Here is a 27,013-nt window from a genome sequence, read left to right as displayed (position 1 = left end):
CTCTCTGAAATTGAGACCTGTCTGTCTGAAGACTGAGCTACAGATTTTCCCTAAATGTTTTTACAAAGTCTTTTTCAGTAGTGATTTTTTTGCTTTGTTCTGTATAGGTGGAAACACTACTTGACAGCAACACTGAAATCTCCCCTGGCCTAGTTTCTGTTCTCAGCAGCACAACTTGAAGCACACTCTCAAACACAGTTTTATTTCTGCTCTTTCCTGATTCCCTGGAAGACCAAACAAAAGCAACTTTATATCAGAAATGTAAAAAGTCAAGGGCAGAACTCTCTCTGTAGGGACAACTCTCTGTCCTTCCTATGAAAGACACCATTGAACACCTCTTGATATGAGGATCCCTCCTTTCATGTACCAAGCATTCACCAGTTATATAAGATTGCTGGAGAACAGCAGAGTGTCATTTGAATCCCTTAAAATGATGGCTCTTGAGGACTTCTGTGGTAGCTGCAGTTGCTTATTTATCCTGTGCATGGAGGGGTGTTTTAAGGACAGCTCAGAACAGGATCTCTCCCCAGTAACAGTGCAATGTTCTTGTAGCCTCTTCCAGCCTTTGAGCAGTTAACCAGAAGTAAGAAGTCTCTCAAATGTACAAAATCCTTGATTCTACCCTGGCCAGTCTTTTGCTGAAGAAGATTTTTAAAAATCACAATTCCTCCTGGTTGCTAAATTTGATGTTCAAGGATCTCTGTCAGAGTCTTGCCAATGCAGGTCTAACTGTTGAATTGTCATGTCTTATACACTAAATCTGGGGGATTGTTTGTTTGGGTTTTGTTTCATGAAGACTGAGAAAAAGAATTCCATTAAAAGATGGAATATGTATTTGTTCTTTGTGGAATATTTTTTGCCAACAGAAATTACAATCAAATTCTTGAGTAAACAGTATCCACCTGAGAGGTAACCAAGCTAGCAGGGCTGTTGACTGCTGACACACTAATCACCTACTTAATGTTAATATATAGCAGTACAGGAATGATTATTAGGAGGCTTTACAAGCATAGGTGTCTGGGTAGTGCCTGCATCCTGTGTGTGTGCAGGACGTGCTGCTGATCCCTGACATGGGCAGCAGGAAGATGCTGCTGAACTGCTGGGCATGCAGTGGTGCTGCTGTACTGTGCCTTTTTTATCCTTGGAAATGGAACAAATAAAGGCTCTTTACAAAGAGGAAGCCTGGTTGAGTTGCTTGGAATTCAGGCACAAAGAATCCAGAAGAATTTTTGCACTATTGAGAATGGCAGCCTGGTAAAATAGTGAGTTTTGAAATAGAACTCTTTTGGATTAATAAGGGGAGCCTTTATGCAAAGTATTACTGTAATTGCAGCTCATGTTCTGATTGCCTTATCAGGGGAGATGCATCCTCAATGGCATCTTTGTTTGTCTTACAATGAAAAGAGATAGAAAATAAGCAATTAAAGCAGACTTATTGAAATACCATAAATCTGAGCATTCAGCTATGCACTTCTAGCTAAGATTGTTGGTTAGTTTTTGTATTAAAAAAAAAAAAATTATCGCTGTGGTCTGTACTTGCTTTGTAGTATGGCCAGACTACTGACAAAGAAAAATTTTCTTTTTTTGTTTCAGCTGTGATCTTTTCTCTCTTCCTGCTTCTCACCCTAAAGCAGTCTTTATAAATGTGCACATAGAAATTAGAGGTTAATTAACTCTGTTGTATATTTGGGATCCTTGTTATTGCAATGAACCTTGTAAAGAAATACTACAGAATCTGACAATGGTAATTTTGAAAATAGATGGACTTTGCTCTGATTGTGTATCAGCTGATATTTGAATAATGAATAGTGTATTTTTATTGTACTTTATGAAAATGAACAACAAACTCCTTGCTCGCTGTTTTGTGGTCTAGTGCCACCTAGACATGAGCAATTCCAACATTAAATTTGATTCTCCCAGGAACAGAAGATTCCCAGGGAAAAATCATCAGACATCTTTTATATAGTGATAAACAAATATATTTTCAGAAGAAAATGGCCTGGGTTTATCCTGTAATGCCTCATAAGAGCAGTCTAATATTAGTAGAAGATTAATATTGTTCAGTCATTTAAATGTGAAATCTTTATGGCATAGATTTTGAGTTAAATCTCAAAGACTCTTGCTTTCTAGTTGTGTGTGTGTGTCTGTGTGTTGCTTAATCTCCCTGGCCAGTGCAGGGGATGTTGTGATCTCCTCGTTAAAGACGTCACACTGAGAAGATTGGAGTAGAGGAATAAATAGAACAAGTGCTAGAAAGCCAAGCAGCTCATCCTGGTTGAACTAAAATGCACTCCACACAAACCACCTTCCCCATAGATTTGTTTCTCCTAACTAAAACTCAGCTCCCATTTTGTAGAGTATGAAAACAGCTCATTTGAGGCTCTGCTAATTATGTTTGCATGGGTTTCTGAAATGTTGTTTCACCTAATTGTGCTACTCAGTAGCCAGTATTTTTTACAGGTTACTCCTCTGGTGGAGAAAGCAGACAAGGGCAATAGCTCCCAGAGGGCAGAGAGGCTCAGAATTTGGCTGGTGAGGTTCAGTACAGAGCTTGAGCACATAAAGGTCTGCTCTATCTGGGCTGGCTGTGTGCAGCCCCATCTCATTATCATTGGCCTGTTTTCCTGACCTCTGCACCAAAATTGATCTGGGCAGGGGCTGCCAGATCTGCCCAGGCTGACTCTGTCTCTCCAGGTGCCAGGGGTGCAGTCACAGTGTGTGTCCCTGAGACAGATCTGCTGCTTCTCCTTGGAGCTGGCCTGTGTGGAGCAGCCGGGCTCTCAGATGTTCACACGCCCTTCAAAAGTGACAGGTAGATAGCTAAGAATTGAAGGATGTCCCACTGAAATGTTTTGTTTGTGATAATAAATTGCATTAAAAGAATTGTGCATTGCACAAAAATAAGGGAAAAATGAATCCTTGCCCATGCTCAGCAGGATCTGGTGAGGCTGGAACTACTGGGAAGTTTTTCAAGCAAAGTTAGGTTAGGAAAAGCTTGCTGCTGGAAATTACTGCTTTTTTCCAGAAGTTTTTTTATTCCAGCACTGTGCTTAGTCTTTTTCCTCTTCTGATCTCAATAGATTCTGAAAGAATATAATGAAAAAAGGAAACAAGGCAGGATGCAACAGCATGGACATTTCCACACAGTCACTGCTTGCAATCCAGCTCTGGGAAACTTTGGTGGATGTGGAAACAACGAATCCCAAAGTGTATTTCCCTTACAGTGCCAGGGAATATCTCAGTGTCACAGGGCCATCTGTGGATCCTTGTAGAGCTGCTTGGGCATTTGTTCTGAAAGCACAACTGCCTAGCATGGAGTTTATTTTTAGTATTTTAACCAAACAGCTTCAAGAGGTGGAAATTTCTCTTAAATTTAATTACTCAGCCACTGTCATCCTGTGTTCAAGGAGTCTGACTTGAGGCTGACAGTGGAGTAACACTGTTTGGATTTACTTAACCAAAATGTGTTCACCTTGGTTCATCTCTAGGAGTCCTTTAGACTCATAGTCCTCTCTGAATTCATTCTGTGCAAAATTGATGATCTCTTTGTACAAAATGGAGCCTGCCTGTCCCTGCCAGCAGTGAACAGCCACAGAATTTGTCCCAAGACTTTGTCCTTTCAGATTTACTGCTGGCTGCCTTTTGCAAAATTGCCCTGCAGTTCCTGGAGCTGGCAGTTGTGAGGACAATTTGAATCCATGGAAAAGTGCTGTGTTTCCACTCATTCACTGGGCCCTCTTTTGCACCTAATGAGCTGTGGAAGGAAACCTTGTCTGTTAAAGCATGTTAGAAACTTTGTATCAGGGGCATCACTAGTTTTTAGAGTAGTGATTTTTAAGCTTAGGTGGCTACTTGCCTTAAATCAGCAAAAAGAACTTGTGGTGTTGAGTGTGACGTATACACTGAATTCATTGGAGCACTTGGAGCTCAAAATATACTGGAGTGTCCAGACTTAGAACAGAAAAAGAAAAGAAAATTTTAATAGGAGCTCTAGTTGAATTAATATGAACTAAGGCAGGAACAAATGCTTTATTTTCCCCCATGACTTTCCTGTTTTGTATTTCTGGTGTTGGTTTAAGTTGTCTTAAAAAAAAATTATTGATAAGTTTCAAAGGCTTACACATTTTTCTAATTTAGAACCATTTTGCTTCTGTTGTCAGAGGCAATACAGCCATTTTGCTGACCTGCTTTAATATGGCATTTTAGACACTTAAAAGTCCTTCTAATTCTGCAAGCAGTCCTCTTTATTTCCTTCCTTCTCCCCACTTCCATTAGTAATCCTTGGCAGTGATTCAGAATCACCCTGCATTCGAGATAAGGGTGACTGAGAAACCAACAAAAGCAAGAGAAAGAGAGTGAAGGAAACCACTGGCACCCACCCCACAGCACGATGGCAGCAATCTGTGCTCCTGCAGCACTCCAAGGTACAAGAAGAGTTTCCATCAGCCAGCAGGCACAGCTCCTGGCTGCCTAAAGAGAGAGGCAGTATTGTCTGTTGAAGCACAAGTCTTGAAGCCAAACTGCTCCTGAGATGTCTTTGCTCCTCTCTTACTGATTCCTTGTGTGGCTGTGGGCAAGGCTCCATGCTCATTTCCCAGTCTCTGCAGCAGGCAGTTATTAAAAAGCTACTTTGAGAACATGAGTTGAGGTTTTTGAAGCACAGTGTAGTACTAGGTAAGGTTGAAGTTATTGATCAGTGAGCTGTGCTGTATTGCCTGTGCAGTGGGGTGTCCTGGCTCTCCTGTTAATTGCTGAGGTTTGCCTCTTGTCTGGGGTGGCACTTGCTAGGTGACAGTGACAATGACAATGTGAAGCTGTGCACACTGGTGGCACAGCTCACTCCAAAGCCAAATCTCTCACCAATTTCCAGTCTGCATATCTGTTCCTAGGAGTACATGATATATTGGTGTCTCCAGTAAATTACATATTCTTTTCAAATATGTGAAACTGATAAATCTGAGCTATCAGAAGTGGTCTTCAGAGCTCAACAGGCTGGTGTGCTAGAGAGTGCTCTGTATGAAGAGATGTGAAATGAAGGAGAGAAAAAAGAAATTAAAGACCAATGGGGGGAAAAAAGCACATAGTCCCTACATAAGCACAGGCATTTGGAAGTCATGGAGGCTTTTTGTGTTGTCAGTTGCTTATTTTCCAGGGGACACTTTCAGCCCAGGCTGCTTGGAGTTGGATGGATGAAGGGAGCAGCAGGGGGACCTGCTGATGCTCAGCTTTGCCATTCTCAATAAACATCACTTTGCTCAATAGAGAAATTATTGCAGAGGCCTTCAAGGAACAAAGGCATTGACTGGCCACAAGCAGTGCTGATAAAACTGCCTCTTTAGAGCCTTTTAGGTTTGCTTTTTCTTCACTTTTCACACAAGGCTACAGGTCATTCAAGTGAAACTGTATGAAAATGCCAGCTAAGCAGCCATGTTTATCCCTTTTAAAAATTTGGTCAAAGAAGTCATTGTTCCTCTGCTCAGGTCTGTGCCCTTTCAATATGAAGAAGTGTGAAGATCCTTTTAGACATAAAAAATCCAATCCTCCAGTGTTGCAAAAATGACATGAAATCAATCCAAGTTTCTTTTATAAGCTAGCCAATATAATGCATATTTTAAAACAGCTGAATAATTGTATAAAATAAAGAGGCATAGTGAAGTTTAAAATGCCTCATTCCATTAAAGCCGATTTTGTTGCATGGCTGTCGTGACATTGGCTCTGTAAAGAACAATAGTGCATAACAATTTGCAGGGAGATAAATTCCTGTGAGGGTGTCTAGCTGCAACCTTATCTATGAAAATGAAGTTAAGCACCAGAACCCCTTGATAGATTGTTTCCATGAAACTCCCTCTCATTCACATATTGCTGAGAACCTTGAAATGTTACCATAATAGTTTAGCTGGGAAGAAATTTTTGTTTTGAAGTAGTTAAGACAAAATAAAGTTATTTCAATTGCTGAATCATTTTCAGTGTTCACTTGCAGAGAGGAAAATTGTTTGATGTGCTAAAATTAAAAAGTGGACAAACAGATTCCAATTTTTTTGGGGTTTAAAGAATTTAACTTAATTTTAAGCATTCTGGATGTGGCTCCTCAATCTGTCCTGTAACCTGTCTTACCTTTTTATATAGGCCAGGCATCTTCTCTAAGAAGTTCCAGTGTTTTAATTGTATTTTTAGTTTCTCTTGTGTACATGGTGTCTCTGTTAGCTTTCTCTGTACTTACATTCAGTTTTGTTCTGAGCTACAAGGAACCCACTTTAAAATTATGTTCTGATAAAGCCCTATGGATTTTAAAGGTCACATTCTTTTCTTGGATGAATACATCATTCCCATTGACTCACCTGCTGTTCCTACAAACTCAGAGTATTACTGATGACATTAATTATGTTAATATTCAAAGGGTTCTTAGCACAAGCTCAGGCTTTTCTAACATGCTAATTTGTGAGATGCATTTAAAATGCAGGGAAGATGGGAGGAGTTGGATGTTACTGCGCTGGAAAAGAGAAAATAATTTTCTTTGTGCAATTCCTGGTCCTGCAAGGAATGATGAGTTTTTCCAAGTTATTGATTGTTTTACTATCTAGACTGTAAAGCAATCTCCAAATGGGATCACATGTTGTTTTTCCTGCTGAGGCATTAGTAAAGGAATTCTGTCAAGGCTATTGAAATCAGCCAAAGAAAAGCTTAAAAAATACAGAAAACAGTGAAAGCCTCTACATTGCTTCAGCTGCTTTTGATTTAAATATTTAAGATTTGGAGAGATTTCACTGAATATTTTCAGACAGTTAATTGCCAACAGTGAAAATTAAACATTAATTTAAATTTAAACTCTGCCTTATTTTGCTACCTGATGTCACTAGGATGCTGTGGTGTAGAGATGGATGTTAGTTAATTTTGATGAAAATGCTGAATAATATTTGTGTCTTTCAACCTAAACTGTTTGAAAACACAGATTTTTCACTGGATAAAATTTTTAGTAGCAAATGCTGGAAGTAAGTTTACTTCATGTACAGTGTTTGTAGAGGTAAACAGGTTCTGTACTTGTCTATTGGCATCCCATTGCAGCTGATCTGGCTGTGAACAGACCTGGGCTGCATTTTTGTTGCAGACTTCTGCAGTGTGCCTCAACATGAGCCCTGCTGAGTTGAAATGAATTCAGAGATTCAAGCAGGAAATACTTGGTGTGGACATAGCTCAGCTTGAAGATGGTCACCCAAGGTGCAGGGAGGATGTGACACACAGCAAGGAGCACTGGAGCTCCACTGCCCAGTGGGAATGGTCAGAGCTCTGTCTGCTTTACACAACAAAAGGGAGCAATAATAATTTCTACTCTCTTAGCATAATCTATTGCAGCCAAGGTAAGGTTGGCATGGTGTGCAGTAACTTGTGTAACTGTCTTTCAAATATGGGCCAAGAGCAGCTTAATCCAGAGCTGTCTGATGGATGTTAGATGGAAATTCATGGTGTGATACCAGATCTGTGCAGAGACACACAAAGATGTAAGGCAGAAAGTTTAAAGGGAAGTACAAAGTATACAAGTATATGATATTGTGTTGATCTTTTTGCTGTGATGCTGTAGCTGTTAAATATATCCCTCTGATTACATAATTTGCTGTGAAATGACTTTGTTGGTTGCTGAGGATTTTTGCTGCATTTTGTCATGTGCTTCACATTAATCTGTGGATCTCCCTGGCTTCTGTTGTACAGCAATTTGTTTTGTGCAGGAGACTTTAAAAGCAGGCTCTTTTACAGCAAGTGAAGGAGTGCCAGGAGTGCTTTGAAGGGATAATTGGCTTCCTTCCATTTAAGGATTTAATAGAGCACCTTTCCAGCACCTCCCATCATTTTGTGAGCACAGTAACCCATATCTTGTGCATCACTCTAGGAAAGTTGGTTTATAATAGATGAGTTTTTTAAAAGTTCTGCCCCTGTAAGAACTGTCACAGCATGTTTTCTGTCTAATCAGGAGCTCAGCAAAGTGTGCTGCTTTCTGAAAGCAGAAGTTGACAGTACTATACCCCAAGGCTCCAGTAATGTTTGAGGAATAACTTCCAGTTTTTGTGTTTTGGTATTCCTGTACACAGAATGGATGGATGCTCATTCAGTAGATAGGATTTTGCTCTGAATTTCATCCTTCGGCTAGGAGGAACACTGCCAGCCTGTGTTCTTGTGCCTTATTAAACAGCAGACAGCAGCATTTCTCATGAGTGTGAACAGAGTGAATTCAAGGACCTGAATCAGCAGAACATCTGTGCATATGCTTAGATTGAAGCACACAATTAGGAGTTCTGTGGAAGAGTGATTTGGGAATTGTAATAAAAAGTGGGAGTAGAGATGGCATAAGATTACAGCATGAATGGCATGAGTGGAGAAGTGAGTGTAAGGCCATTTAGGTGATCTGCTTTGTAGTCCTGTAGTTTGGTAGTTACTTTGCATAATTTATGTTGGTCCTTATTCCTCAGACTGGATTGAAACAAGTGAGATGAAAATATACTTCTGGGAAAATATATCTGATATAAATATAATCCCTAAAGTCTGATCTTTACTTCCCTGTAAGGTAACCTGCTTTCCCATGCCATGGCTGCCTGGTTGTGTCTGCTGTTCACAACAGACCATGTGAAATCAGGAGTGAAGGTTGGTGAGTCCTGATCAGAAGCTTTTTTGGGTCTGCAGCAGAGATTGTTGTGTGAATTGTTCAGGGCTTTCAGCCCCACCTTCTCCCAGAGGACAGGTCTCATTAACATGCTGTTGTTGAGATGTTTGCACCTGGCAGGTAGGGAACTGTTTTAATGTTGCATTTCATGTGGAAAAAAAAAGCTGGCAGGGATGATGAAAGACCTTCCTTCTAGGAGTGGTTATGAACATTAACCTTGTTTTTATTATGAAATATAAGAGTACAGCAGTTCCTGAGGCTTTAGAATGGTGTAGACTTAGACAGCAAGGAATAAAATGAAAAATTGATCATTTTAACAAGAGAAACAATACATGTTGTTTGGCACTGCCTTTGAGATATTTAAGAAGTGCTGGAAATTACAACATACAAATAATAGTCAGGGAGATTGAGGCAGAACTTCTTTTAACTCCATACTACTTTAATGATAAATTTTGTTTGTACTCATTCTCTTCCTCAAGGCTACTCTTAATTACAAGTGAGGTAATGCAAGGCAATCTTTTGCAATGCTAATACACTGAAAAATAAAGGATGTACATTCTGATTTGTTTGAACCAAGTGATCTCTATGTCAGATATAAAAAAGAAAGAACTCCTCACATCAGAGGTATTAAAGAAAGGAAAATTTGAATTTAGAAATGCACAAACCATTTCCCTTCATCAGGCTAAGCAAAACAGGTCTATGAGGGAGCTACTTCATGTAATTTATATAAAGCAAGTCAAGTTCCAGCTACTACAAAGCTTTTATGTAAGGCTTTGCTGACCCAATAGGTGGTGGAATATAAATAGATCAACATACACCCTTCCTTCTGCTTCTACCTAATCCTTTCTTGCCTTCAGGATTGAAGAGTATTTGATCTATTGAGTCTTAAATCAGACATCATTTCCAAAAAAACCCCACCCCAAGCCTCCAAAGTACAACTGAATGAAAATGTAATGGTGTAAGAGTGAGAAACTGTATTAGGAATACACTGATGTTTTTCCTTCCCCCCCCCCCGTACAAACTTCACACAGCTGGAACTGCCTGGATTCCCACTTGCTCTTAGCCCTGTTAAATGGCTTTGCATGAACCTCTTCAAAAAGAGTAATTGTATCAGACCAATATGAATTGACTTTCTCCTTTTCAATAATGCTTAAAATGCCCTGCTCATTCTGCCTGCAGGTCTGCACTGCTGCTCAGGAGGTGGAGCACTCTTTATTTTTAGTAACAATGTCTCTCATGCTGGGGTGGAAGAATCTTAAACCAATTAAACACATTAGAAGATAATAGTGTGTGTGGGTTTGGTTCAAGATCTTCATTTTCTTCACTCTGGGGTATGTGGTGTTACCAGCCTTCCTATCCAAGCTGACAGAAATAGTGTTGATAAGCTGCTAACTAGGTAAGCAGTGCAGCTGCTGCTTTGTCAGGTATTCCTGTGTCAAGAAGTCACTTGTGATGGGGTTTGCCTCTTTTCTTTTTTAATTCCATTAGAGTTTTATACTTTATCTCAGTTTTGACTAAAACTTTTTTCAGATGCCTGCTTCTTTTTAAACATTTATTATTTTTAAAATAACTAACCTCTTGTCCCTGAAGTGGTTTTTTTTTTTTTTTTTCCAATAGAAAGAGATTGTGTGTGTGTCTGGGCTTTTAAGATCTGATTATTTGTTCTTCCCTTTTAATAATGTTTAGTTACTGGGAAAAAACTTGTAAACTGGCTAGTGTATTCTGAACCCTTCAAATATGTCTGGGTCCACAAATTTTTACTCTTTGTATACACTCTGACTAGCAGGTTGATTTTTTCTTCATTTGCAGAAGTTGGAGAAGCATGCCCTGAACCAGCACATGGATTTGTCAAGGTCAGAAAGCCTTTGACTACACTGACATTAAATCTTTATTTATTTGATAAGAAATTTACACAGGCTAGCAATGTTCAAGTTGTTTAAATACAAGATATTTTCTAGGAACTGTGGCATGCATTGCTGATGCATGGTCTCATCAGCAGGGGTAGAGCCTTGAGCTTTTTATTTATTCTTCCTCTTGAATTTGACAGTCATAATACAAAGCATGGGACAGGCTGTCCTGCATGGATTTCCTTTTACAGTGGAACATCCATAAACAAAATAAAGCCAGATAGCACTTTAGAGATGTCCAACACCCCAAATGTTAACATACATTTTAAATGTTAACATTGTTCAGCTCAGCAGCATAATTTGTATCACCTTTCTTGGACTGGACCGAGACAAATCCTGATAGGGAGAAGTTACAGAGGTCAGTAGTGTACAGTGGTGTTTTCTCTCACCAGAAATACTAGGTCACTAACACTATAACTGTATTTCAAGTAAGGATCATAATTAAGCTGTCAGGCTACTTCTCACTAAAGGGCACTTCTAATATAATACTTTTGAAACTGATGAATGTGATTTTAGAGTGCTCCAAAAATTGTCAAGGGAAGAGGGATGGGAAGGCAAGGCAAGTCATGGCAAGGAAAAGGAACGGTCCATTAGTTAGAGTACTGAGAGGCTGGATCAGTTCCTTTGCAGTGCTGGCTTTGCTGTCCTGGTCAGTGTTTCATTTCCAGTTCAGAGGAACTCAGCTGGTGCTCAGTTTGGCACCTCACAGCCTGTGGCCAAACCTGGGAGCTCATAACTGTGACTAATATTGATAGTGAACAAACAGCAAATAAATACTTGTGAGAGGACCATTCTTTAAAGGTAGTGCAGGTTTTTGATAATCAAGTGCCCAATTTACTAAATTACTGTTCAGTTAATAGTTAAGAGTGTTTGTGTGGCAGAATGTTGGGAAGATAAATGGGTGTGTCAGTGAGATGCTCAGATTGTCTCATTTGTTATTTTCCCCTCGTACATGGCATTTGATAGATGGCACACTGCTTTCTATGCAAATAGCCTCACCCTGGCTAATTTGTATGTTTGTGTGTGGGAAGATGTATGGAAAAATGGTGGATTTTTTTGGCATTTGAAATTACTCTTGGGGCAGTTCCATGCTGCAGGTTGTGTTGGCTGAGGATTTGGAGTTTTTCAGCCAGCACGACATGAAATGCCCAGCTCTGCTGCAGGTTCTTCTTGCCATTCTGCTGCTCATTTTCTCTCTCTGACTTCCCTGCCAGTCCCTGTCGCCCTTGGGTTGCTGGCTGGGGAGAGCTCCACTTTGCAGCTTCCTGCTAGGATATGGAGGTGCCAAATGGAGCCCTCAGAGGATGCTTTTCATCTTTCTGCCCCTTTCTCATTTGCCTTAATCCCAGAACAAGTGGTGGATACATTGTGTTTGGAACAAGCCTGGAAGGACATGAGCAGGCTGCCCTGTGTTCCCTCTTTCCATTCTCTAAGCTTTATGTGAACCGACCCTGTGCACACATTCTCTTTGTCTTTTCAGTGGGTCATGGAAAGTCTGACCAGCCTTCAGCAAGGGAAAGAATCCTTGCATCTCTGCTGAAGCAGCCATCTTCCCTTCCCCTCCTCCACACACAGAATTTTAAAACAAATGTTCGTCTGTGATGCAAAATTTGCTAAAGCATCTGTTTCTTCCTGGGAGCTCTGGAAAAATGTGATCAGTGTGATGAGTTTGTGTGAGTCTGCCTGGAAACTGTGTGTGTTAGAGGATGAGTTCAATATGCAAATCTCCAACAGCTCCTATTTATACCCATGTCAGGGCCCATATTGTCCCTCTTCTGTCTGCAGCTCCCCAGGCAGTTCCCTGAGCAGTTGTTGTAGGCAGTCCTGACTGAGAAGGCTGTGCTGCCATAAAGCAGCCAAAGGCAGCTCCTGGAAAGGCTCTGGTTTGTGTGGGCTCACCCCACAGATCCTGCTCTGTTCAGTCTCTGGTGTTGACACTGGTGAATCCTCAGAGCCACCCTGAGGAGCTGCAGAGCAGGAGGGCCTGAGGCCTGTGGATGGCTGTGTCCCTGTTCAGGATGGCATCATGCAGCTGTGCAGGCTCCTTGTTCTGAGCTGTCGGTGGCTGAGTTACCCTGGGAGAGAGATTTTGCAAAGGTGTACTTAAGATCACTATTAACTGTCCCTTTGGAAATATGAATATTTCCTACTTGCCTATAGATTTATTGACTGATTCACTGATCAGGGTGTTTTGGAAGCTGGCACAGCCTCACTTGCTGAGAGTGAAAAGAGAAGATCTCTCTTTGCTTAGCACTCAGCAGCTGAAGAATTCCCATGAGTGGCAGTTACGAGGTCAACAGCAGTAGGACTACCCTTGATACTAATATTTTGTAAGCTAAGGAAACAAGCTGGATTGGATGCTATTCTTTTTCTCATGTTATGTAGAAAGGACTCCTTTTCCTAGCCATTTTCAAATACTAGAGAAGTGCAATTGTTTGTGTAACAATCTGTTATTGTTAGCAATGTTCTTGTTTCTCCACAGCACAGTGACACTGCCTTTATCCTTTAGAAGCAGTGGAAAATGATAAATGAGGTTAACAAGCTCCAGTCTAAAGTGAAAATGAAATCTGTGGCTATATAACTCTTGTTGCATTCATTCTGGTCAGGGGTTGGTTGGTTTATTTATTCTCAGGGAAAAAACATCTCTTTTCCTTGGCCTCCTGAGAACCAGAAACCATGACTGAAACTCAGCTGGAGTAGCCTATTTCAGAGCTCAGCAAAGAATACTACCCACGGCATTTAGGGATAGAGATAGCTTGTTTTCCTTATTTGCTTCCCAATCAGAAATTGGATGAACCTTCGGGATGCAGAAACAGGGAAAATCCTCTGGCAAGGAACAGAAGATCTGTCTGTCCCTGGAGTGGAGCATGAAGGTACTGTGTGACTGCATTGTGCATTTGGGCTGGGTGGTGCTGCATGTCTGGGTCACCTGAGTCACAAACATAGCCCTGCTTTGAAGGACAGATGTCACTTTTGTCACTTGGGCAAATCATATCACTTCACTGTGCCTCAGATTTTCATTGCAAATAAAACAGGAACTGTCATCTCCATCAGAGGAACTTGGGGAATTAATTAAAACATCCTCTGGCCTGAGATTAATGCCCATTGTACAAGGAATAGTTAGGATCCTATCTGGTGCACAGTTCACTCATCCATCTAGAAGATGGATGACTGCAAACTGTGGCAGATGCAGAGGAGAGCTATTAGGAGAAGGCACTGAAAAGATTACTGATGGGAGGATGCTCTTCCTTGGGAGAAGAGGCAAAAAAAGCAGTTCTTGTATGTCTTAGCTAGAAAAGAAATCTGAGGTAGATGGGTCATGCTTAATAAATAGGCTGAGAAGGGGGGAGACATCCAGCAAAGCAGGTTAATCTGATGGTGAATTAAAAGGTGTGGGGAAATGCAGTTCTGCTACAGTGCTGCAGCAGAAGCAGTGAGGACAAACAGAATAATTGCTCTAAAATTAAATCCATATGTGTTCTAAAGTCATTCTATAGTACTTGTGTGTGTGTGTATGTTCTGTGGCCATTCAGGGCAAATCACAGTCTAGACACAGCAAACGAAGAACCAAATACATAGCAGAGTGAATAAAATACATTTTCTTTAAACAGGACTTCTATTTGCTTTTTAAACATGACTTCTATTTTATTTAAGTACAAGTTTCTTTATAAAATGAACTCTTAAGTTTCAAATCATGGTACTGTATTACCACCTTAATTTACTATTACCACCCAGATGAAATAAAAACAATATTAATGTGGTGTTGAATTGCTGCCAAAGTCTTAGCATTAAACTGCCTTAAGTAGTAAAAACCACAGCCTGAGCACCTGAAACTAGAATTAATCATCTAAACCAGCATCTGACAGCAGGAGCTTTTCCTGTCATCTCTGTTCAGTGACAGGGCATTTGAAACTGGGAGGCAATTTGGAAGATGCAAATCTGTAAAGTTTGGTTTCTTCCAATATACAAGCAAATCTTGGGCTAAGCTGCTGAGGTGTAGCTCTTACAGAATCCCCACAGCCAGCTTTCATTCAAGACATACAAATTGTCCTTTCATTATCTAAGAAAAGGTGTAGTTTAAAATGTAAAATCAGTTTGGCTAAGATAACTTGCTTTCTTCAGTGTCCCAAATATTTAAGGTAGCTTTATTTAAATGAAATGAAAACATAATTATATGAATATTTTAATTGAATTTTAGTTTCTAACTAAATGGTTGGACCCAAAATTACTTGTAAGTAAATAAGATATGTGTCATTCAACACTTTCTAATCTAATCATCATTAAGCATCTGACTAAATGTATGTTAACCATGGAAGTGCCTAAACAAATGTGCAGGTATAGTACATACTCAAGTTAGCAAAAAGCACTAGTAAATTTAGGATTAAGTCTATGCTTATCTGCATCTCAGTATGTTTTAAAATGGATTTAATGGATGAGAATCAAACTCCCTTCTTTTCTATTTTAATAGAAAAAAAAGAGAGAAATAAAAGTAAAATGAGCTTAAAATAAATAATTTCAATTAAATTTTTTCTTGATGGTATAAATGTAAATTAAAATGTCTTAAATCAGATGTTTAAAGACAACACAGTCCTACTTTTATTAAAAGTAACTATTTATTGGTAGAATGTTAAAGCAAACATTCTCATCACTCTGTCTTGGGGATGAAAGAAATGAAATTACTAAATTGCAGAAGAGTTTTAATGAGTCATTTTACACTTAACTGCAAAGGGATGTTTATCCACAATGGTGTAGTGTGTACTGGTGAGGGCAGTAAAGGATGGTGCCATGCAGATTTCCATGGTGCAAAAAATCCCATTAAAATAATTAGAGCTCTTTTACATTTAAAACTTTTGCCTTACACTTCTAATTTTGTTTTTAATGTTTTTTTTTTTTTTCATTTTAGGGGTTTTTTTAATCAGGCTGTGTACTTCTCCTTGGGGTAGGATGCTGGCTTACATTCCCTAAGCCTCCAGCTCTGGAGATTGGTGTTGTATCAAGGTCCTACTCCACAGAACTGTTCTACATTAGATAGATTTGCCTGGGGTTTGGGAGACTCCTGCATTTATTAAACACCAGCCTGCTCCTGCTCATGGATGTTTTGATGTGCCTTCCAGTTTGGAAGTGTTTGGCTCATAAAGCACATGCCAGCTGTCTTCCCTCCCCTCTTTATTTCTAAAAAATTCACATGAAACATTCTCTAATATGCAGGAAGGAATTATGCACAATCACACAACTGAAGTGTGACGGGCTTGGGAGATTTTTACTGATTTGACTCCCCCCTCATGCTCTTCTGATCAGGACCCTTAATCAGTGCTCTCTAACTGTCCCTTCTCTTACTCCTCCACCTCTAAAAAAATTTAATCTTGTGAAATATCTACCAGGTACAGTTTGCCACTTGCTGTTGTTGTCTCAGCCATTGCAAGAACCCAGAAACCTGGACTGTCAAATTGCTCTCTTGAACCTTCCAGTGTGGTTCTGGCTTTACAGCCTGGGCAGGTCCCAGCATTAAAGGAATGGCATTTACTTCTACAGAACACTTCCTAGAGCTCTGAGATGGCTCAGGAAGTGCTGCTGGGCTGAGAAACACACATTTGTGGTTTGCTCTGAGGATGCACAGTCTGAAAGGGAAGGAAAAGCAAGAAGGGCTAAGGAGCTTGGTGTGCTAAGCAGCCCTTTGGCTGCCAGTCATCTTCAGCACAATTCTTAAAGTAAAAATTTAAGTTGCATCTTATATTTCAACTTGGAAAATTATGGGGATTAGTAACAAACCACTAAGAACCAGGAGTCTGGTTCTGAGAGATCAGTATTGTATCCCTGGTTCTGTCATAAATTTCATTCTTGTCTGTGGGCAGGGTAGCTAAGGTATTTGCATCTTGGATTTCACTCTTGCAAATGTAAAAACAAATGTAAAAACAAAGTCCTTTGTGTTTGTATTTTTCCTGCTGCTATGATCTTGTATTAGTCCTAATCATTATTTCCAAGTATAGAATAATAGTACCTGCAGAAGCTGGATTTTATTGTGTCCAAATAATGCTTCTTTATCTGTTTCACAGCTCGAGTTCCTAAAAAAATCCTGAAATGCAAAGCAGTATCCCGGGAGTTAAACTTTTCCTCAGCAGAACAAATGGAAAAATTCCGTCTGGAACAGAAAGTTTATTTCAAAGGGCAGTGTCTAGAAGGTATGGATGTGCTCTGTGTGCTGCAGCACAGGGACTGACCCCCAGCAGGGCAGGGATTAGAGAGACTAAAATGGGTTGAATGTGGTGATTTTAATTTTTCAGAGTAGCTCTGAAGCACTCATCTTGTCAGGACTAATGGGCCACAGTATTAAGGATGGCATTTCATAAGTGTATTAACACTTTGTTATGTAAGCAAAAAAGCTGGGTAATCATGCCTGAGGGCATAAATCCACCTCAGGCTGCCTGAGGCAAGGAAACAGGCTATTTCAGAGTCAGCTATTACAGGAATTCCTGGGTTTTCCTCAGTGCCAGGCTGGAGCCTCTGGTTTGCCTGGTTTCAGCAGTGCCAGTGACCCCACAACTGCACCTCTGACCCCCTCACTGCTGTGCTGCCCTTAGTCCGGGCTGGAGGGGCAGATAAAACACTGAGCTCCGTGTGGTTTGGGCAACCAGTTGCAGCTTAACCTCAGCTGGATCCCAGGATGTCTGCGGGAGGAGGAGGGTGGTTTCCTGTTCCCAATTAGGTGTGTTGAAATTTTCACCCAATGCCACAGAAGTGGTGTGACCCTATCAGTGTCATCAGCTATTTTAGAAAGGGAGTATCTGTTCTGAGAGGAGGGCAGGGTTCAGTGCAGTTTAAGCTGTACAAAGTAATTTAAATGTAAAATGTTGGCAGCCCAACAGGACAGTTTAGGGAGTTCCCCAGCCTATCAGGTGAAAAGGACCATTTGTGAATTTTCTTCTTTCAAGTGCCTCTGGATTATTTTTTTTTTTGTTTTGTTTTACTTTGCAGAATGGTTCTTTGAATTTGGTTTTGTGATTCCTAACTCCACAAACACTTGGCAGTCCTTGATAGAGGCAGCACCTGAATCACAGATGATGCCAGCTAACGTTTTAACGTGAGTGCCTTGGGCTTGCAGAGGCTGAGAGCAGGCACAGCAAAAGCAGTGCATGGCATTTCCTTGGTGGGCAGGAGAAGAGGGAGCTGCTACCAACTCTGAAACACCTCACTACTCTTAGTTGTTGAGAGATAAAAGGGGTTAAGCCAACCTCATTACCTTCCTTCCCACAGGTCCAATCTGCATTAATATAGCAATAAAGGTTTGGAGAAAGTGAAACTGATTCTTTAATAAAGTTGCTTAATTTTTTTGGAAGGCAAATCGTGAAAGGATTTTAAAAGGTTTTACAACTTAATACCTGTTATATCCAGGGAAGAAAAAACCCAGCAGATTTTTGGGCCCTTTTTAAATCAGCTATTGATCATTGATTCTTGCCCAAAGTAGTTCAGCTCATGCAATATATCACCTGTAGCAGCTGCTCTGGTGTTTGTTTCATCACTGTAATATTTTGCTGAGCTTTGGGTCTTTAACATTGGCCTGTACACATTTAGTGTATATGCATATATACACATTTATGTACACTATGCACAGAGTTGTATCTGGGGCTAAAGTGCTTTAACAGGTAGGAGTCAGTCATTTTACAGTCACCTGCAGGAAGATTCACACAGCCTCCCCACAAAGTCTGCTCCTGGCTCTGTGTGCACAAGGGCTCCTGAGCAGGGCAGGGATGCCTCAGATGTGTCACAGTGACACACAGTGTGGGCTCCAGCTTTGGGGGATGATGGAAAAGGCTCCTGGAGGGAGGTCTTGGGAAGGGTAACCATCCTCCCTGCAGTGCTGGATGGGTGCTGGCAAGCGCACAAGGAGAGCAGTGCCAGACACAGAAGGGTTTGGGAACCCTGCTGCCAGCAAGAGGCAGGCAGGGAGCAGCAAGGTCACTGTGTCCTCTGGAAGATCTCCCTCTCCAGCATTTTCCCTCTCATTCCCTGTCTGGAGCAAAGCCAGTCGCACAGAGAAGGCACTGGGATGGGAGCTACCATCACTGATTGCCATTCACAGCACGTTTCAAAGAGAGTGGGCTTGGAGGAGAGCACCAGTTTTCCAACAGTGCTCCTGGCACAGCCTGCTCAGAACCTTGGAGTGCTGCACACACCTCAGCTCCCAGAGCTGGGCACTGTCAGTACAGGAGGAGCCAGATTTGGGAACCAGAATAAAGAAACAAAGACATCTGACAAGTTGCTTTTGATCATCTCAGGAATTCAGGATGTTTTCAGGACTGGGAGTCAAGAGAAGTTAGTTTTCAAATGACCTTGAGTATTTTCCAATGTCCCATTTGTTCCCTGCAGTGGGGAGCCCAGATCTCTCTCTCCTATTTATAGAGGTATCCTAAAGTCATTCTTGAGGCTTTTCAGTAGAATGCCCCAGCCCAAAGAAATCCAAAGGGAAATTTGTGGCCCAAAGAAGTCATCATTTTACAGCTGCCAAGATTTGGACACCCCCCTCATTTTCTAATATTCCCAAAGACCTCATGTTTGTCTTGGTGTTTCCAAACCAGGAGAGAATGGAGATGTGATCCTTGGTGCTAACCAAGGCACTGTGCATGAAGAGTTCCCAAGATGAGCAAGTATCAGATTGAGGACATTCCCTGACATTTCAGCTCAAGCATTGTCCATACCACAACAAAACCTTACACTCTCAGCAGGTCCAGTGTTACAGACACCAAGAGCCACAGTGGAGGTAGAACTGCTGCTTTGCTTTTCAAGGTCCAGGTTGTTTAGATAAGGTCAGATCACACTGCTTAGGTGTCCAGGTGTTATAATGGTCCCAGAATTCTAATTTTTATGTACCAAAATCTCAGAAGTCAGCAAGTTAAATCCCCAGAGCTTCTTTCACACCCAAATCCATATTTCCATTGCTGTTTGTATAAAATATGCTTGTGCCTTTGCATTTAAGCACTTCTTAAGGGAAATGACATGTTGGTTGATGTTGCTTGCTCAGCACTAGAGGACAGAGAAGGAGAATAAAAAAAGAATTCCCATTGGTTTTCACAATTCCTGCAGGAGACAGGGCCCTAAAGGTGCTGGGACTGCTGGTTTATTTTTAGCAGTGGGAGTGAGCAGGAGTTTGCTGTCCGAGCACTCTGCAGGGTGAGCAGTACCTGAGTACTCAGAGGCTCAGACAGGGAAGGGATGGGGGGAACATTCAACACAGGAATGTGGGAGACCCCTGAGTCCTGACTGGCCCTGACCAGGACAGTGCTCCAAACCAGAGAAACGAGGTTGTGGGGTGGTCAGGGTGTGAGCCCAGGCTTGTGAGAGCATGGAGAGGAGCAATCACTGTCCATGCATCCTTCTAACACCTCTTCTTTCTCCTCCTTTCCTCCTGCAGTGGTAATGTTATTATAGAAACCAAATTCTATGATGACGATCTTCTCGTAAGCACTTCCAGAGTGAGACTTTTCTACGTTTGAGATGGGGCTTTTTGGAGCTGTTTTAGTTTTCCTCCATACAGTTCTTGGTGCAGAACCCCCCCGACTATCCAGTGGAAGACACTCCTGTAGGCAGTGACCCTGGGGACCAGCTCAGCGTGGGTTGTGACCTTTGCCCATCAGTTCTTTTGCTTTCTTCTCTGACAAGACCAGACCAAATCCTCAGAGACGGGGCCATCTGCGTAGCGATGCCCTCAGGAAGAGAGGCTGTCTCTGAACACAGGCAAACGGTGGTCATGCAGAACAATACTGTAAATTTGTGTTAGTCTCATCCTTTCTACTTCTCTGGACCCTGGTATAATCTCCCATTTCCACTCACACCAAACTCTCGATGCTTTTATTTTGGGGTTAAGTTAACCTTTTCATTTTTCTCATGTTGTAGATTTTTATCCTTTCGCTGGATTTCTGTGTAACTGGTCCACACATCCTTTTACCCCCAACTTGTAAAATAGACTGTGATATCACCTAATGTAATTAAAACAAATTTCTCAATTAAAACATTCCTACCGTCCAAAGAAGGGAAGAAATGTCAGTTTTGTGTGTTTTCCTTTCTGTTACAAAAATGTACCTCAGCAGGCACAAACTCCCATCACTCAAGCCAGCAGCAGAACCGGGCTTCCCACTGCTCTGCCCCTTCCACAACCCCCTCTCTGTGCTCTTCCTCCAACTGGCCACATCAGAAAGGTGTCCTGACTTCTCTGACCAAGGCTTCTCCTTGGCCTCCCCTCTGTTAATCCCTTGGGGCCAACTGTCCCCTTGTCACCGGTTTCTCAAGCAGCACTGCACACTGTTGTGCTTTTCCAAGTGCCTGGGGACACTCAAGCCCCTCTGGAAAACTCAGGTTCCCCTGAGCCCACAGCACCACTCCCGTGCTGGGCTGGGCTCCCTGGAGCTCCACTGACACCAACACTCCCCACGTGGGGAGGCTTCAGTGACAGCAGCACATTTTCTGTGACACATTTCTCCAGCCCTGCTGCCACTTTTCCCTGCAGTTTGTAATCAGCTCTTGCACATGGACATAGTGGGAAGGGGCATCTCCAGCTGCTGCTCCTGAACATCACAGGCAGCTGTGTAATCACTCAGTGCCTTGGTCAGCCTGTCCTGTTGCTGGGCATGAAATCCTCAGAGCCACAAGGAAATGAAAGGCATCATTTCACATCCTGGATTCAGCCACTGGGTGTGTGTGGGAGGGATACAGAGTATATGTCGTTTAGGGGGTTTGAAGTTGGACCATTAATCCCCATTAGCCACGACAGCAACTTTCACCAGACCTCACTGATGGATCCCAGCCTGGAGCACCTGCAGGGCAGAGTCTTGTCAGCACTGTGACCATCCCAGGCCAGCCTTCAAACAGAGACTTCAACCAAAACTGCACCCAGCACACACCACAGCCACTGAGGGTGGGACTCTGTCCAAGAGGAGACACAAAGGTATCCAAAAAGGAAAAGTGAAAAAGGTTGAAGGTCTTGCGAGCCGCTGTCTGTGTTGTAGGGCAGACACCGTGCTAGACCCACAGAGGAGGGGTCCAGCAGAGACAGGGAGCAGGCACCACCTCTGCCAAGCTCAGCTACAACCAAGGACTGACCCAGGGCACAGGGACAGACGCTCCCAGTGGGTCTGAGTCTACCCTGCTGCCTTTTCATTCTAATGGCCAATCGTATCCTGGGCTGCATCCAAGGCAGCACAGCCAGCAGGTCAAGGGAGATGATTCTCCCCCTCTACCCCACTCTTGTGAGACCCCACCTGGAGTGTTGCATTCATCCCTGGGGTGTCAGTACAGGAAAGACATGGACCTGATGGAGGAGGTCCAGAGAAGGCCCCAAAAATGATCAGAGGAAAGGGTCAGCTTGCCAGTGAAGATAGGCTGAGACAGCTGTGGTTGTTCAGCCTGAGAAGGCTCCGGAGAGACCTTTTTGCATCCTTTCAGTACTCGTAGGGGCCTGTAAGAGATGGAAACAGACTTTTTAGTAGGGCCCATAGCTATAGGACAAGGGTGATGGCTTTAAAGGAGGTTCAATTTAGATTAGATATAAGGAAGGAATTTTTTAGGGTGAGAGTGGTGAAACACGGGAACAGGTTGCCCCATTTCAGGTCAGGTCAGTGCATCAGCACCTGACCTGGTTCTGATCAGGTGCTGATCCACTGATCCTGACCTGGTTCAGATATCCCTGCTCCTGGCAGGGGGGTTGGACTAGGCGACCTTTAAAAGTCCCTTCCAACCCACATCATCCTGTGCAAACTGTGAATTCCCAGAGCCACTTACCCTCCCCGGCTCCCTGCGGGGCCGCTCACGCTGGCGGCTCCGCGGGGCTCCAAGAGGGCACCGACCCGCGTGGCTGAGGCTCCCGCCGGGCGAGCAGCCCTGGGAAAGGCTCCCGGATGGGGCCTCTCCTGAGACGGCCCGGGGGGGTCTCCGGAGCCCCGGGCTGGCCCAGTTTGCTCGGCCGGAGCCGGCGGGCCCCGCTATGGTGGGTCACTGCCGCCCTCCAGTGGCTCCATCCGGAACAGCCGGAGCAGCTCACCCGCTCCTGGTCCCGAACCGCCTCTCCTGGGCCGGGCCGGGCCGCAGGGCAGGGTGACACTGGGGAATGAGCAGCCACCACCCAAAACCCAGGCAAAGGGCCCCGGGGAGCTCAGAGCAGGAGCTCGTTCTTGGCCCAGGCACCCTGCTCTGTGGGGCTGATGGGATTTGGGAGCCCTGGGAGAAGGGGCAGGAGACACGGGCCCAAGCATGGGACAGCAAAGGTGCCAGTGAAGGGAAAAGCGGGGCTGGAAAGTGAGAGAGGGGAGCAGGAGGTCAGGGGTGCATGTGTCACCACTGCCACCAACAACCCATGTCCCTGTGGCAGTTCTGGCTGCAATGTGAGGGCATCCTCATGCCACCCTCTGCAAAGTCTGCGGGTCACAAGTGAGTGCAAGGACCAACACAGTGATTCCCCCTCTTACTTACCAAATCAGTTCCCATCTGGAAGTTCAAAGGCTTGGCAGGCATCTCTGGGCCACAAAGCAGCCCCCAGCCAGCTCCACAAGCAGGGCTCTGCATGAGGGAAAAGCTCTGTGGTGGAAGAGAGGCAACTTTGGCAAGGGCAGGACCCAGCTAAGGCCCCTGAGGAGCCTCTCACTAGGCAGGGCCTTGCCCAAAGCTCAAGCCACTCACAGAGCCCTGTCTCGCTTGGAGCTGCTGCCTCAGGCGCCTGCTAGAGCCTTTGGCATAGGCCTGGCCGGGTGCGGCAGCCGCCGCCGCTGTGGTGACTCGCGGCCGGCAGCCGCGGCCTTCCCGGCCCGTGGTTCGCAGCCGGGGTGTGCCGGCCTCGATGGCTCCCACAGCAGGTACCGGTGCCTCCCGGCCGGGGCATTTGTTTCTGGAGCCTCGGGACAGGGAAGGCGCTTGGGAGGCTGCTCCTGCCAGCTGGAAATCGCCGCAGGGGTCTTGCCCCCCCCTCGGGAGGGCCATGAGCCGCCCTGGCAGCCTTGGAAACCCTGAGGTGAGAGCAGAGCCCGGCACGCAGTCAGGGCCCATGGAGGCACATCGGGAACTGGAGAGAGCTGAGCACAGCTCGGGGGGCTGGCACACAGAGATTGGCGTGAAGCTCCATCCTCATCACCCTCCAGCCATGGCTTGGCCTGGGAGCACTCCGAGCTGGGCTGTTGCACAGCAGCGAGGGAGGAGGGTGATGCACAACAGCCTTTTGGCTTCATGGGAGCTCCCTGCACAGTTCTGGGGTCCATCACACTGTAAGTCTCCCTGAAGCACAGCTGATGGCAATGGAACAACCAAGCAGGGCCCTGCACTGGGTGTGAGAGACCCTTCCCTGTGTGCTGCCATCAAGGTGAGGAGAACTGGGCCGGCTCCCGCTCTCCACGGCACGCACCAGGCTCTCACACCCTCAGCACCCATGGCCAGCAGCTCTTCAGGCTGTCACCCACCCTAAGGGCTGCTCTGGGAGCCCTCAGCTGCCCGCCCGCCCGGCAAAGCCACCGGGGCTCCTGGCCCGTGCCCCAAATCTGCCCCGCCCAAACAAGGCTCAGGCGGGGCGGCAGAGCCATCCTAATGCGCTTAATGAGCTGATTCATGAAAGCTGCTGCCGAACAAAAGGCGCACAAACAGCCCAGGGCCACGTTATGTTCGGTGTCTGCTTTGCTACTCTTACCTTCCCGCAGGTGCCGGCGGCGCGGGCAGGCAACGGGCAGGGCGTGGGGACGGCGGGCACAGAGCGGTGACAACGGGCAGGGCAAGGGGACAGCGAGCACAGAGCGGTGACAACGGGCTCAGCAATATCTCGTCCCATCTCACCCAGTGCCATCCAGTTCAGCAGCACTGGGAGGAGACAGGAGGCCTCGGCAGGTCTGAGTCCCCTGCTCCTTTTTGGGGGCACAGATCCCGCCCCTGGGTTGCCAAATCAGAGCAGGCAGAGCCCTGAGCAGGCACTCAACCACTCAGACACAGGGATTTCACTGCCAGGTGACCTGAGCACAGTTCCATCTCTCCCCAAGGACAGGAGGAGGGCAGCTGGAGCAAATACAGGATTCAAAGCACCCTTTTTTCAGTCCAAGGTGTCCAATTCCTCCTGCCCTAGGGAGCACCTGCCCACCAGCCCTCAGTGCTACAGGACCTGGCTGCAATCCCTGTTGGGCTCAGCAGCTGCCTCACCCCACTGCAGGTCTGACAGCCACATCTGCAGTGCTCCAAGAGAGGGGCCAACCATCACCACAGCCCCTTTGGAAGAGCATTCCATTCTTATGGCATCCAGCTCTGAGCCAAAATCCTTCCTGCACCACCCCCCCTCACCAGAATCCTGCCTGCACCTCAGTGCCAGGCAGGGTGTGGAGAGTGGCAGGCACCCAGAAGGGGTGACAAGCTGAGACAAGCAGGGGACACAGAGCAAGGGGATGAGAGGACCCTGTAATGGTGCTGAGATCCTGGTGTCCCCAAAGCCAGGCTGGAAAGGTCTGACATTGCCCTGAATGTGAGAAAGGGGAACAGTGACAAGCTGTGGGAAGGGATCACACTCTCACCAGGTACAGAAGATGGGCCCCAAGAAACTGCAGGGGATGCAGAAGTGACGTGAAGGCCCCGAGGGTGAGGCACTGACAGAGCTGGAGCCACCTGGCTGATAGAGAAGCAAGTGTTCCAAGGAGAGGGCAGAGGCCCAATTTCCATGGGAGGAGGTGGCAAACCCGGCAGCTGAGCCCAGATACATTTGGCTCAGGAACTGGGAACGTCTGCGCCCCTCGACGTTTCCCGGAATCCTTGCAGGAAATTCCCTGGCACAGAGTAGGAGCTCGGGGGAGGCAGTTCCGGCTGCCCCGGGCCAGCAGCCACGCTGTGCCGCCTGTTCATCCCCGTCACCACCAGCCTGGCCGGCTCTCCTGGCAGGTTGGCCTTGGCAGCGCCACCCAGGGCGGGGGACAGCCACGGCGGCTCCGGGGGCAGCGGGGCCGTGCCCATCCCGCAGCGCTAGATGGAGCTGCGAGACAGCGCTGATGCTGCCGCTGCGGTCACCGCCTCGCCCGGAGCCGGGACAGCCCTGAGGGCCAGCTCGGCACAGCAGCCAGGCTGGCGGGGCACCCAGGATGGGACGTGCCACCAGCCGTGCCCCAGGAGAGGAGCGGCCCCACCTCTGGGCTGGACACGGAGTTCCCGGGGCCAGCCCGGAGCTGGGATGAGGTGTTCCAGCATCTCCACAGGCACCGACACCTGCATGCCTCATGCCTACCTTCATCCCTCATTCGACCATGTTCCTGCCAAGCTGGGGATGTACAAGTCCCCAGACAGGCCGGTGGGGCTCCCCACGGCCACACACAGTCCCCTGCCACCTCTGAGGGGTGCCCACGGCCATCCCACGGAGCTGCACAGAGTGCAGGGAGCACCAGCTCCAGTCCCTGCTTGGTGTCCCATGCTCATCTCTTCCCATGGCAGAGTCCCACAGTCCCGCCCTGCCTGCTCCTCTCTTCCCCAGACGCTGCTCCAGAGCTGCAGCCTTGTTCCACAGCCCACCCCGGGGATGGAGCTTTAGGCTGGGGGTGTCCCCAGGGAAGCAGCACATCCTCACTCTGGGAGTGGGGATAAGGGGGATTTGCCCCAAACCAGCCAGCCCCTGAAATTGCTGTGGTTTGGTTCAACCAGACTTGGCTCTGCAGGCTGCACCCCACAGCAGCTGCTCTGAGCCCTTGTGAACCCTCAGGGCCTCGCTTGGTGTCCAGCCCTATGCAGGACCACAGTCCCTGCCACTCCAGCCAGGGCATTTAGAGTCACATCCCTCCTCTGCCTGTGGATCCTGTGCCCGGAGGACCCACATCCCACCCAACAGCCAGGCAGAGCCCCTCGCCTTCAGGCCTCTCTCTGAATGGGAAAGGACACATGTAAAGATTCATCCCTGTGGGTTCTCCAAGAGCAAATCGGACTGTGCTTTCTCAACCCCCAGCTGTTCCACTTGCACTGTGCTTTCTTAGTAAAGGAATGCAGGATCCTCTCCAGGTCCACATCTGCTCTGAAGGACAGCACTGGACTCTTACTCCAAGGTCTCCTCCTGGCCCACACCCAGCACAGCACTGTGGAGTGGGTCTGAGCCCACCAACCCCCACCACCCCTCCCTCTGGGGCTCCCCAGCCAGCCCTGAACAGGAGCCACAGCTCTCAGCAGGGTTTGCAAAGCTGAGGGGCTCTCTCAGCCCTTTGGAGAGGACCAGCTCAGCCAGAGAAGCTGGAGCAGCCATGGGCACAAGGATGGACACAGGGTCTGCACAGGAGGAGCTCCAGGCAGCCCAGCTCTGCTCCCTCTCCAAGGCTCCCACCCCCAGAGGGGGAAAGGATTGAAATGGTGGCCCCAAGAAGATCTGGCAGGTGGGGCAAACATCCAGCTGGGTTTCAGAGCTCAAGGACCTCTGCTGGGCTGGGGACAGCCAGGTCCCTCCAACAGCCACCTCAGGGCCCAGGGACAGAGCTGCCCT

At 45.8% G+C, this 27,013-nt stretch overlaps 1 protein-coding gene and 1 long non-coding RNA gene across 3 annotated transcripts in view; one reads left to right on the top strand and one right to left on the bottom strand.

Annotated features, from left to right (window-relative positions):
- PDE6D (phosphodiesterase 6D) overlaps positions 1 to 20,595 on the top strand; it is a 33,485-nt gene extending 12,890 nt beyond the window's left edge. The window contains exons 1-6 of one of the 2 annotated variants that reach the window (XM_064720697.1): positions 8,560 to 8,631; positions 10,460 to 10,503; positions 13,342 to 13,430; positions 16,611 to 16,736; positions 17,530 to 17,635; positions 19,964 to 20,595. In XM_064720697.1, coding sequence (XP_064576767.1) covers positions 8,575 to 8,631; positions 10,460 to 10,503; positions 13,342 to 13,430; positions 16,611 to 16,736; positions 17,530 to 17,635; positions 19,964 to 20,045 — 504 coding nt within the window. In that variant the 5' untranslated portion in view covers positions 8,560 to 8,574 and the 3' untranslated portion in view covers positions 20,046 to 20,595. Of the gene's footprint in view, positions 1 to 8,559; positions 8,632 to 10,459; positions 10,504 to 13,341; positions 13,431 to 16,610; positions 16,737 to 17,529; positions 17,636 to 19,963 lie in introns of those variants that run through there. The other variant, XM_064720698.1, reaches the window with a different exon arrangement.
- Positions 20,588 to 26,724, bottom strand: LOC135451472 (uncharacterized). The gene is made up of 3 exons (XR_010441334.1): positions 23,221 to 26,724; positions 23,014 to 23,118; positions 20,588 to 22,003 (listed from the first exon to the last, which is right to left on the bottom strand). It is a non-coding gene; the product is annotated as an uncharacterized LOC135451472 (long non-coding RNA).
- Positions 26,725 to 27,013: the final 289 nt, after the last annotated feature.

Source organism: Zonotrichia leucophrys, chromosome 9, assembly GCF_028769735.1.
Source record: "Zonotrichia leucophrys gambelii isolate GWCS_2022_RI chromosome 9, RI_Zleu_2.0, whole genome shotgun sequence".
Lineage (NCBI taxonomy): Eukaryota > Metazoa > Chordata > Aves > Passeriformes > Passerellidae > Zonotrichia > Zonotrichia leucophrys.
Note: the sequence above shows the minus strand (reverse complement) of the source record. Positions and strands in the feature narration are given on the sequence as shown.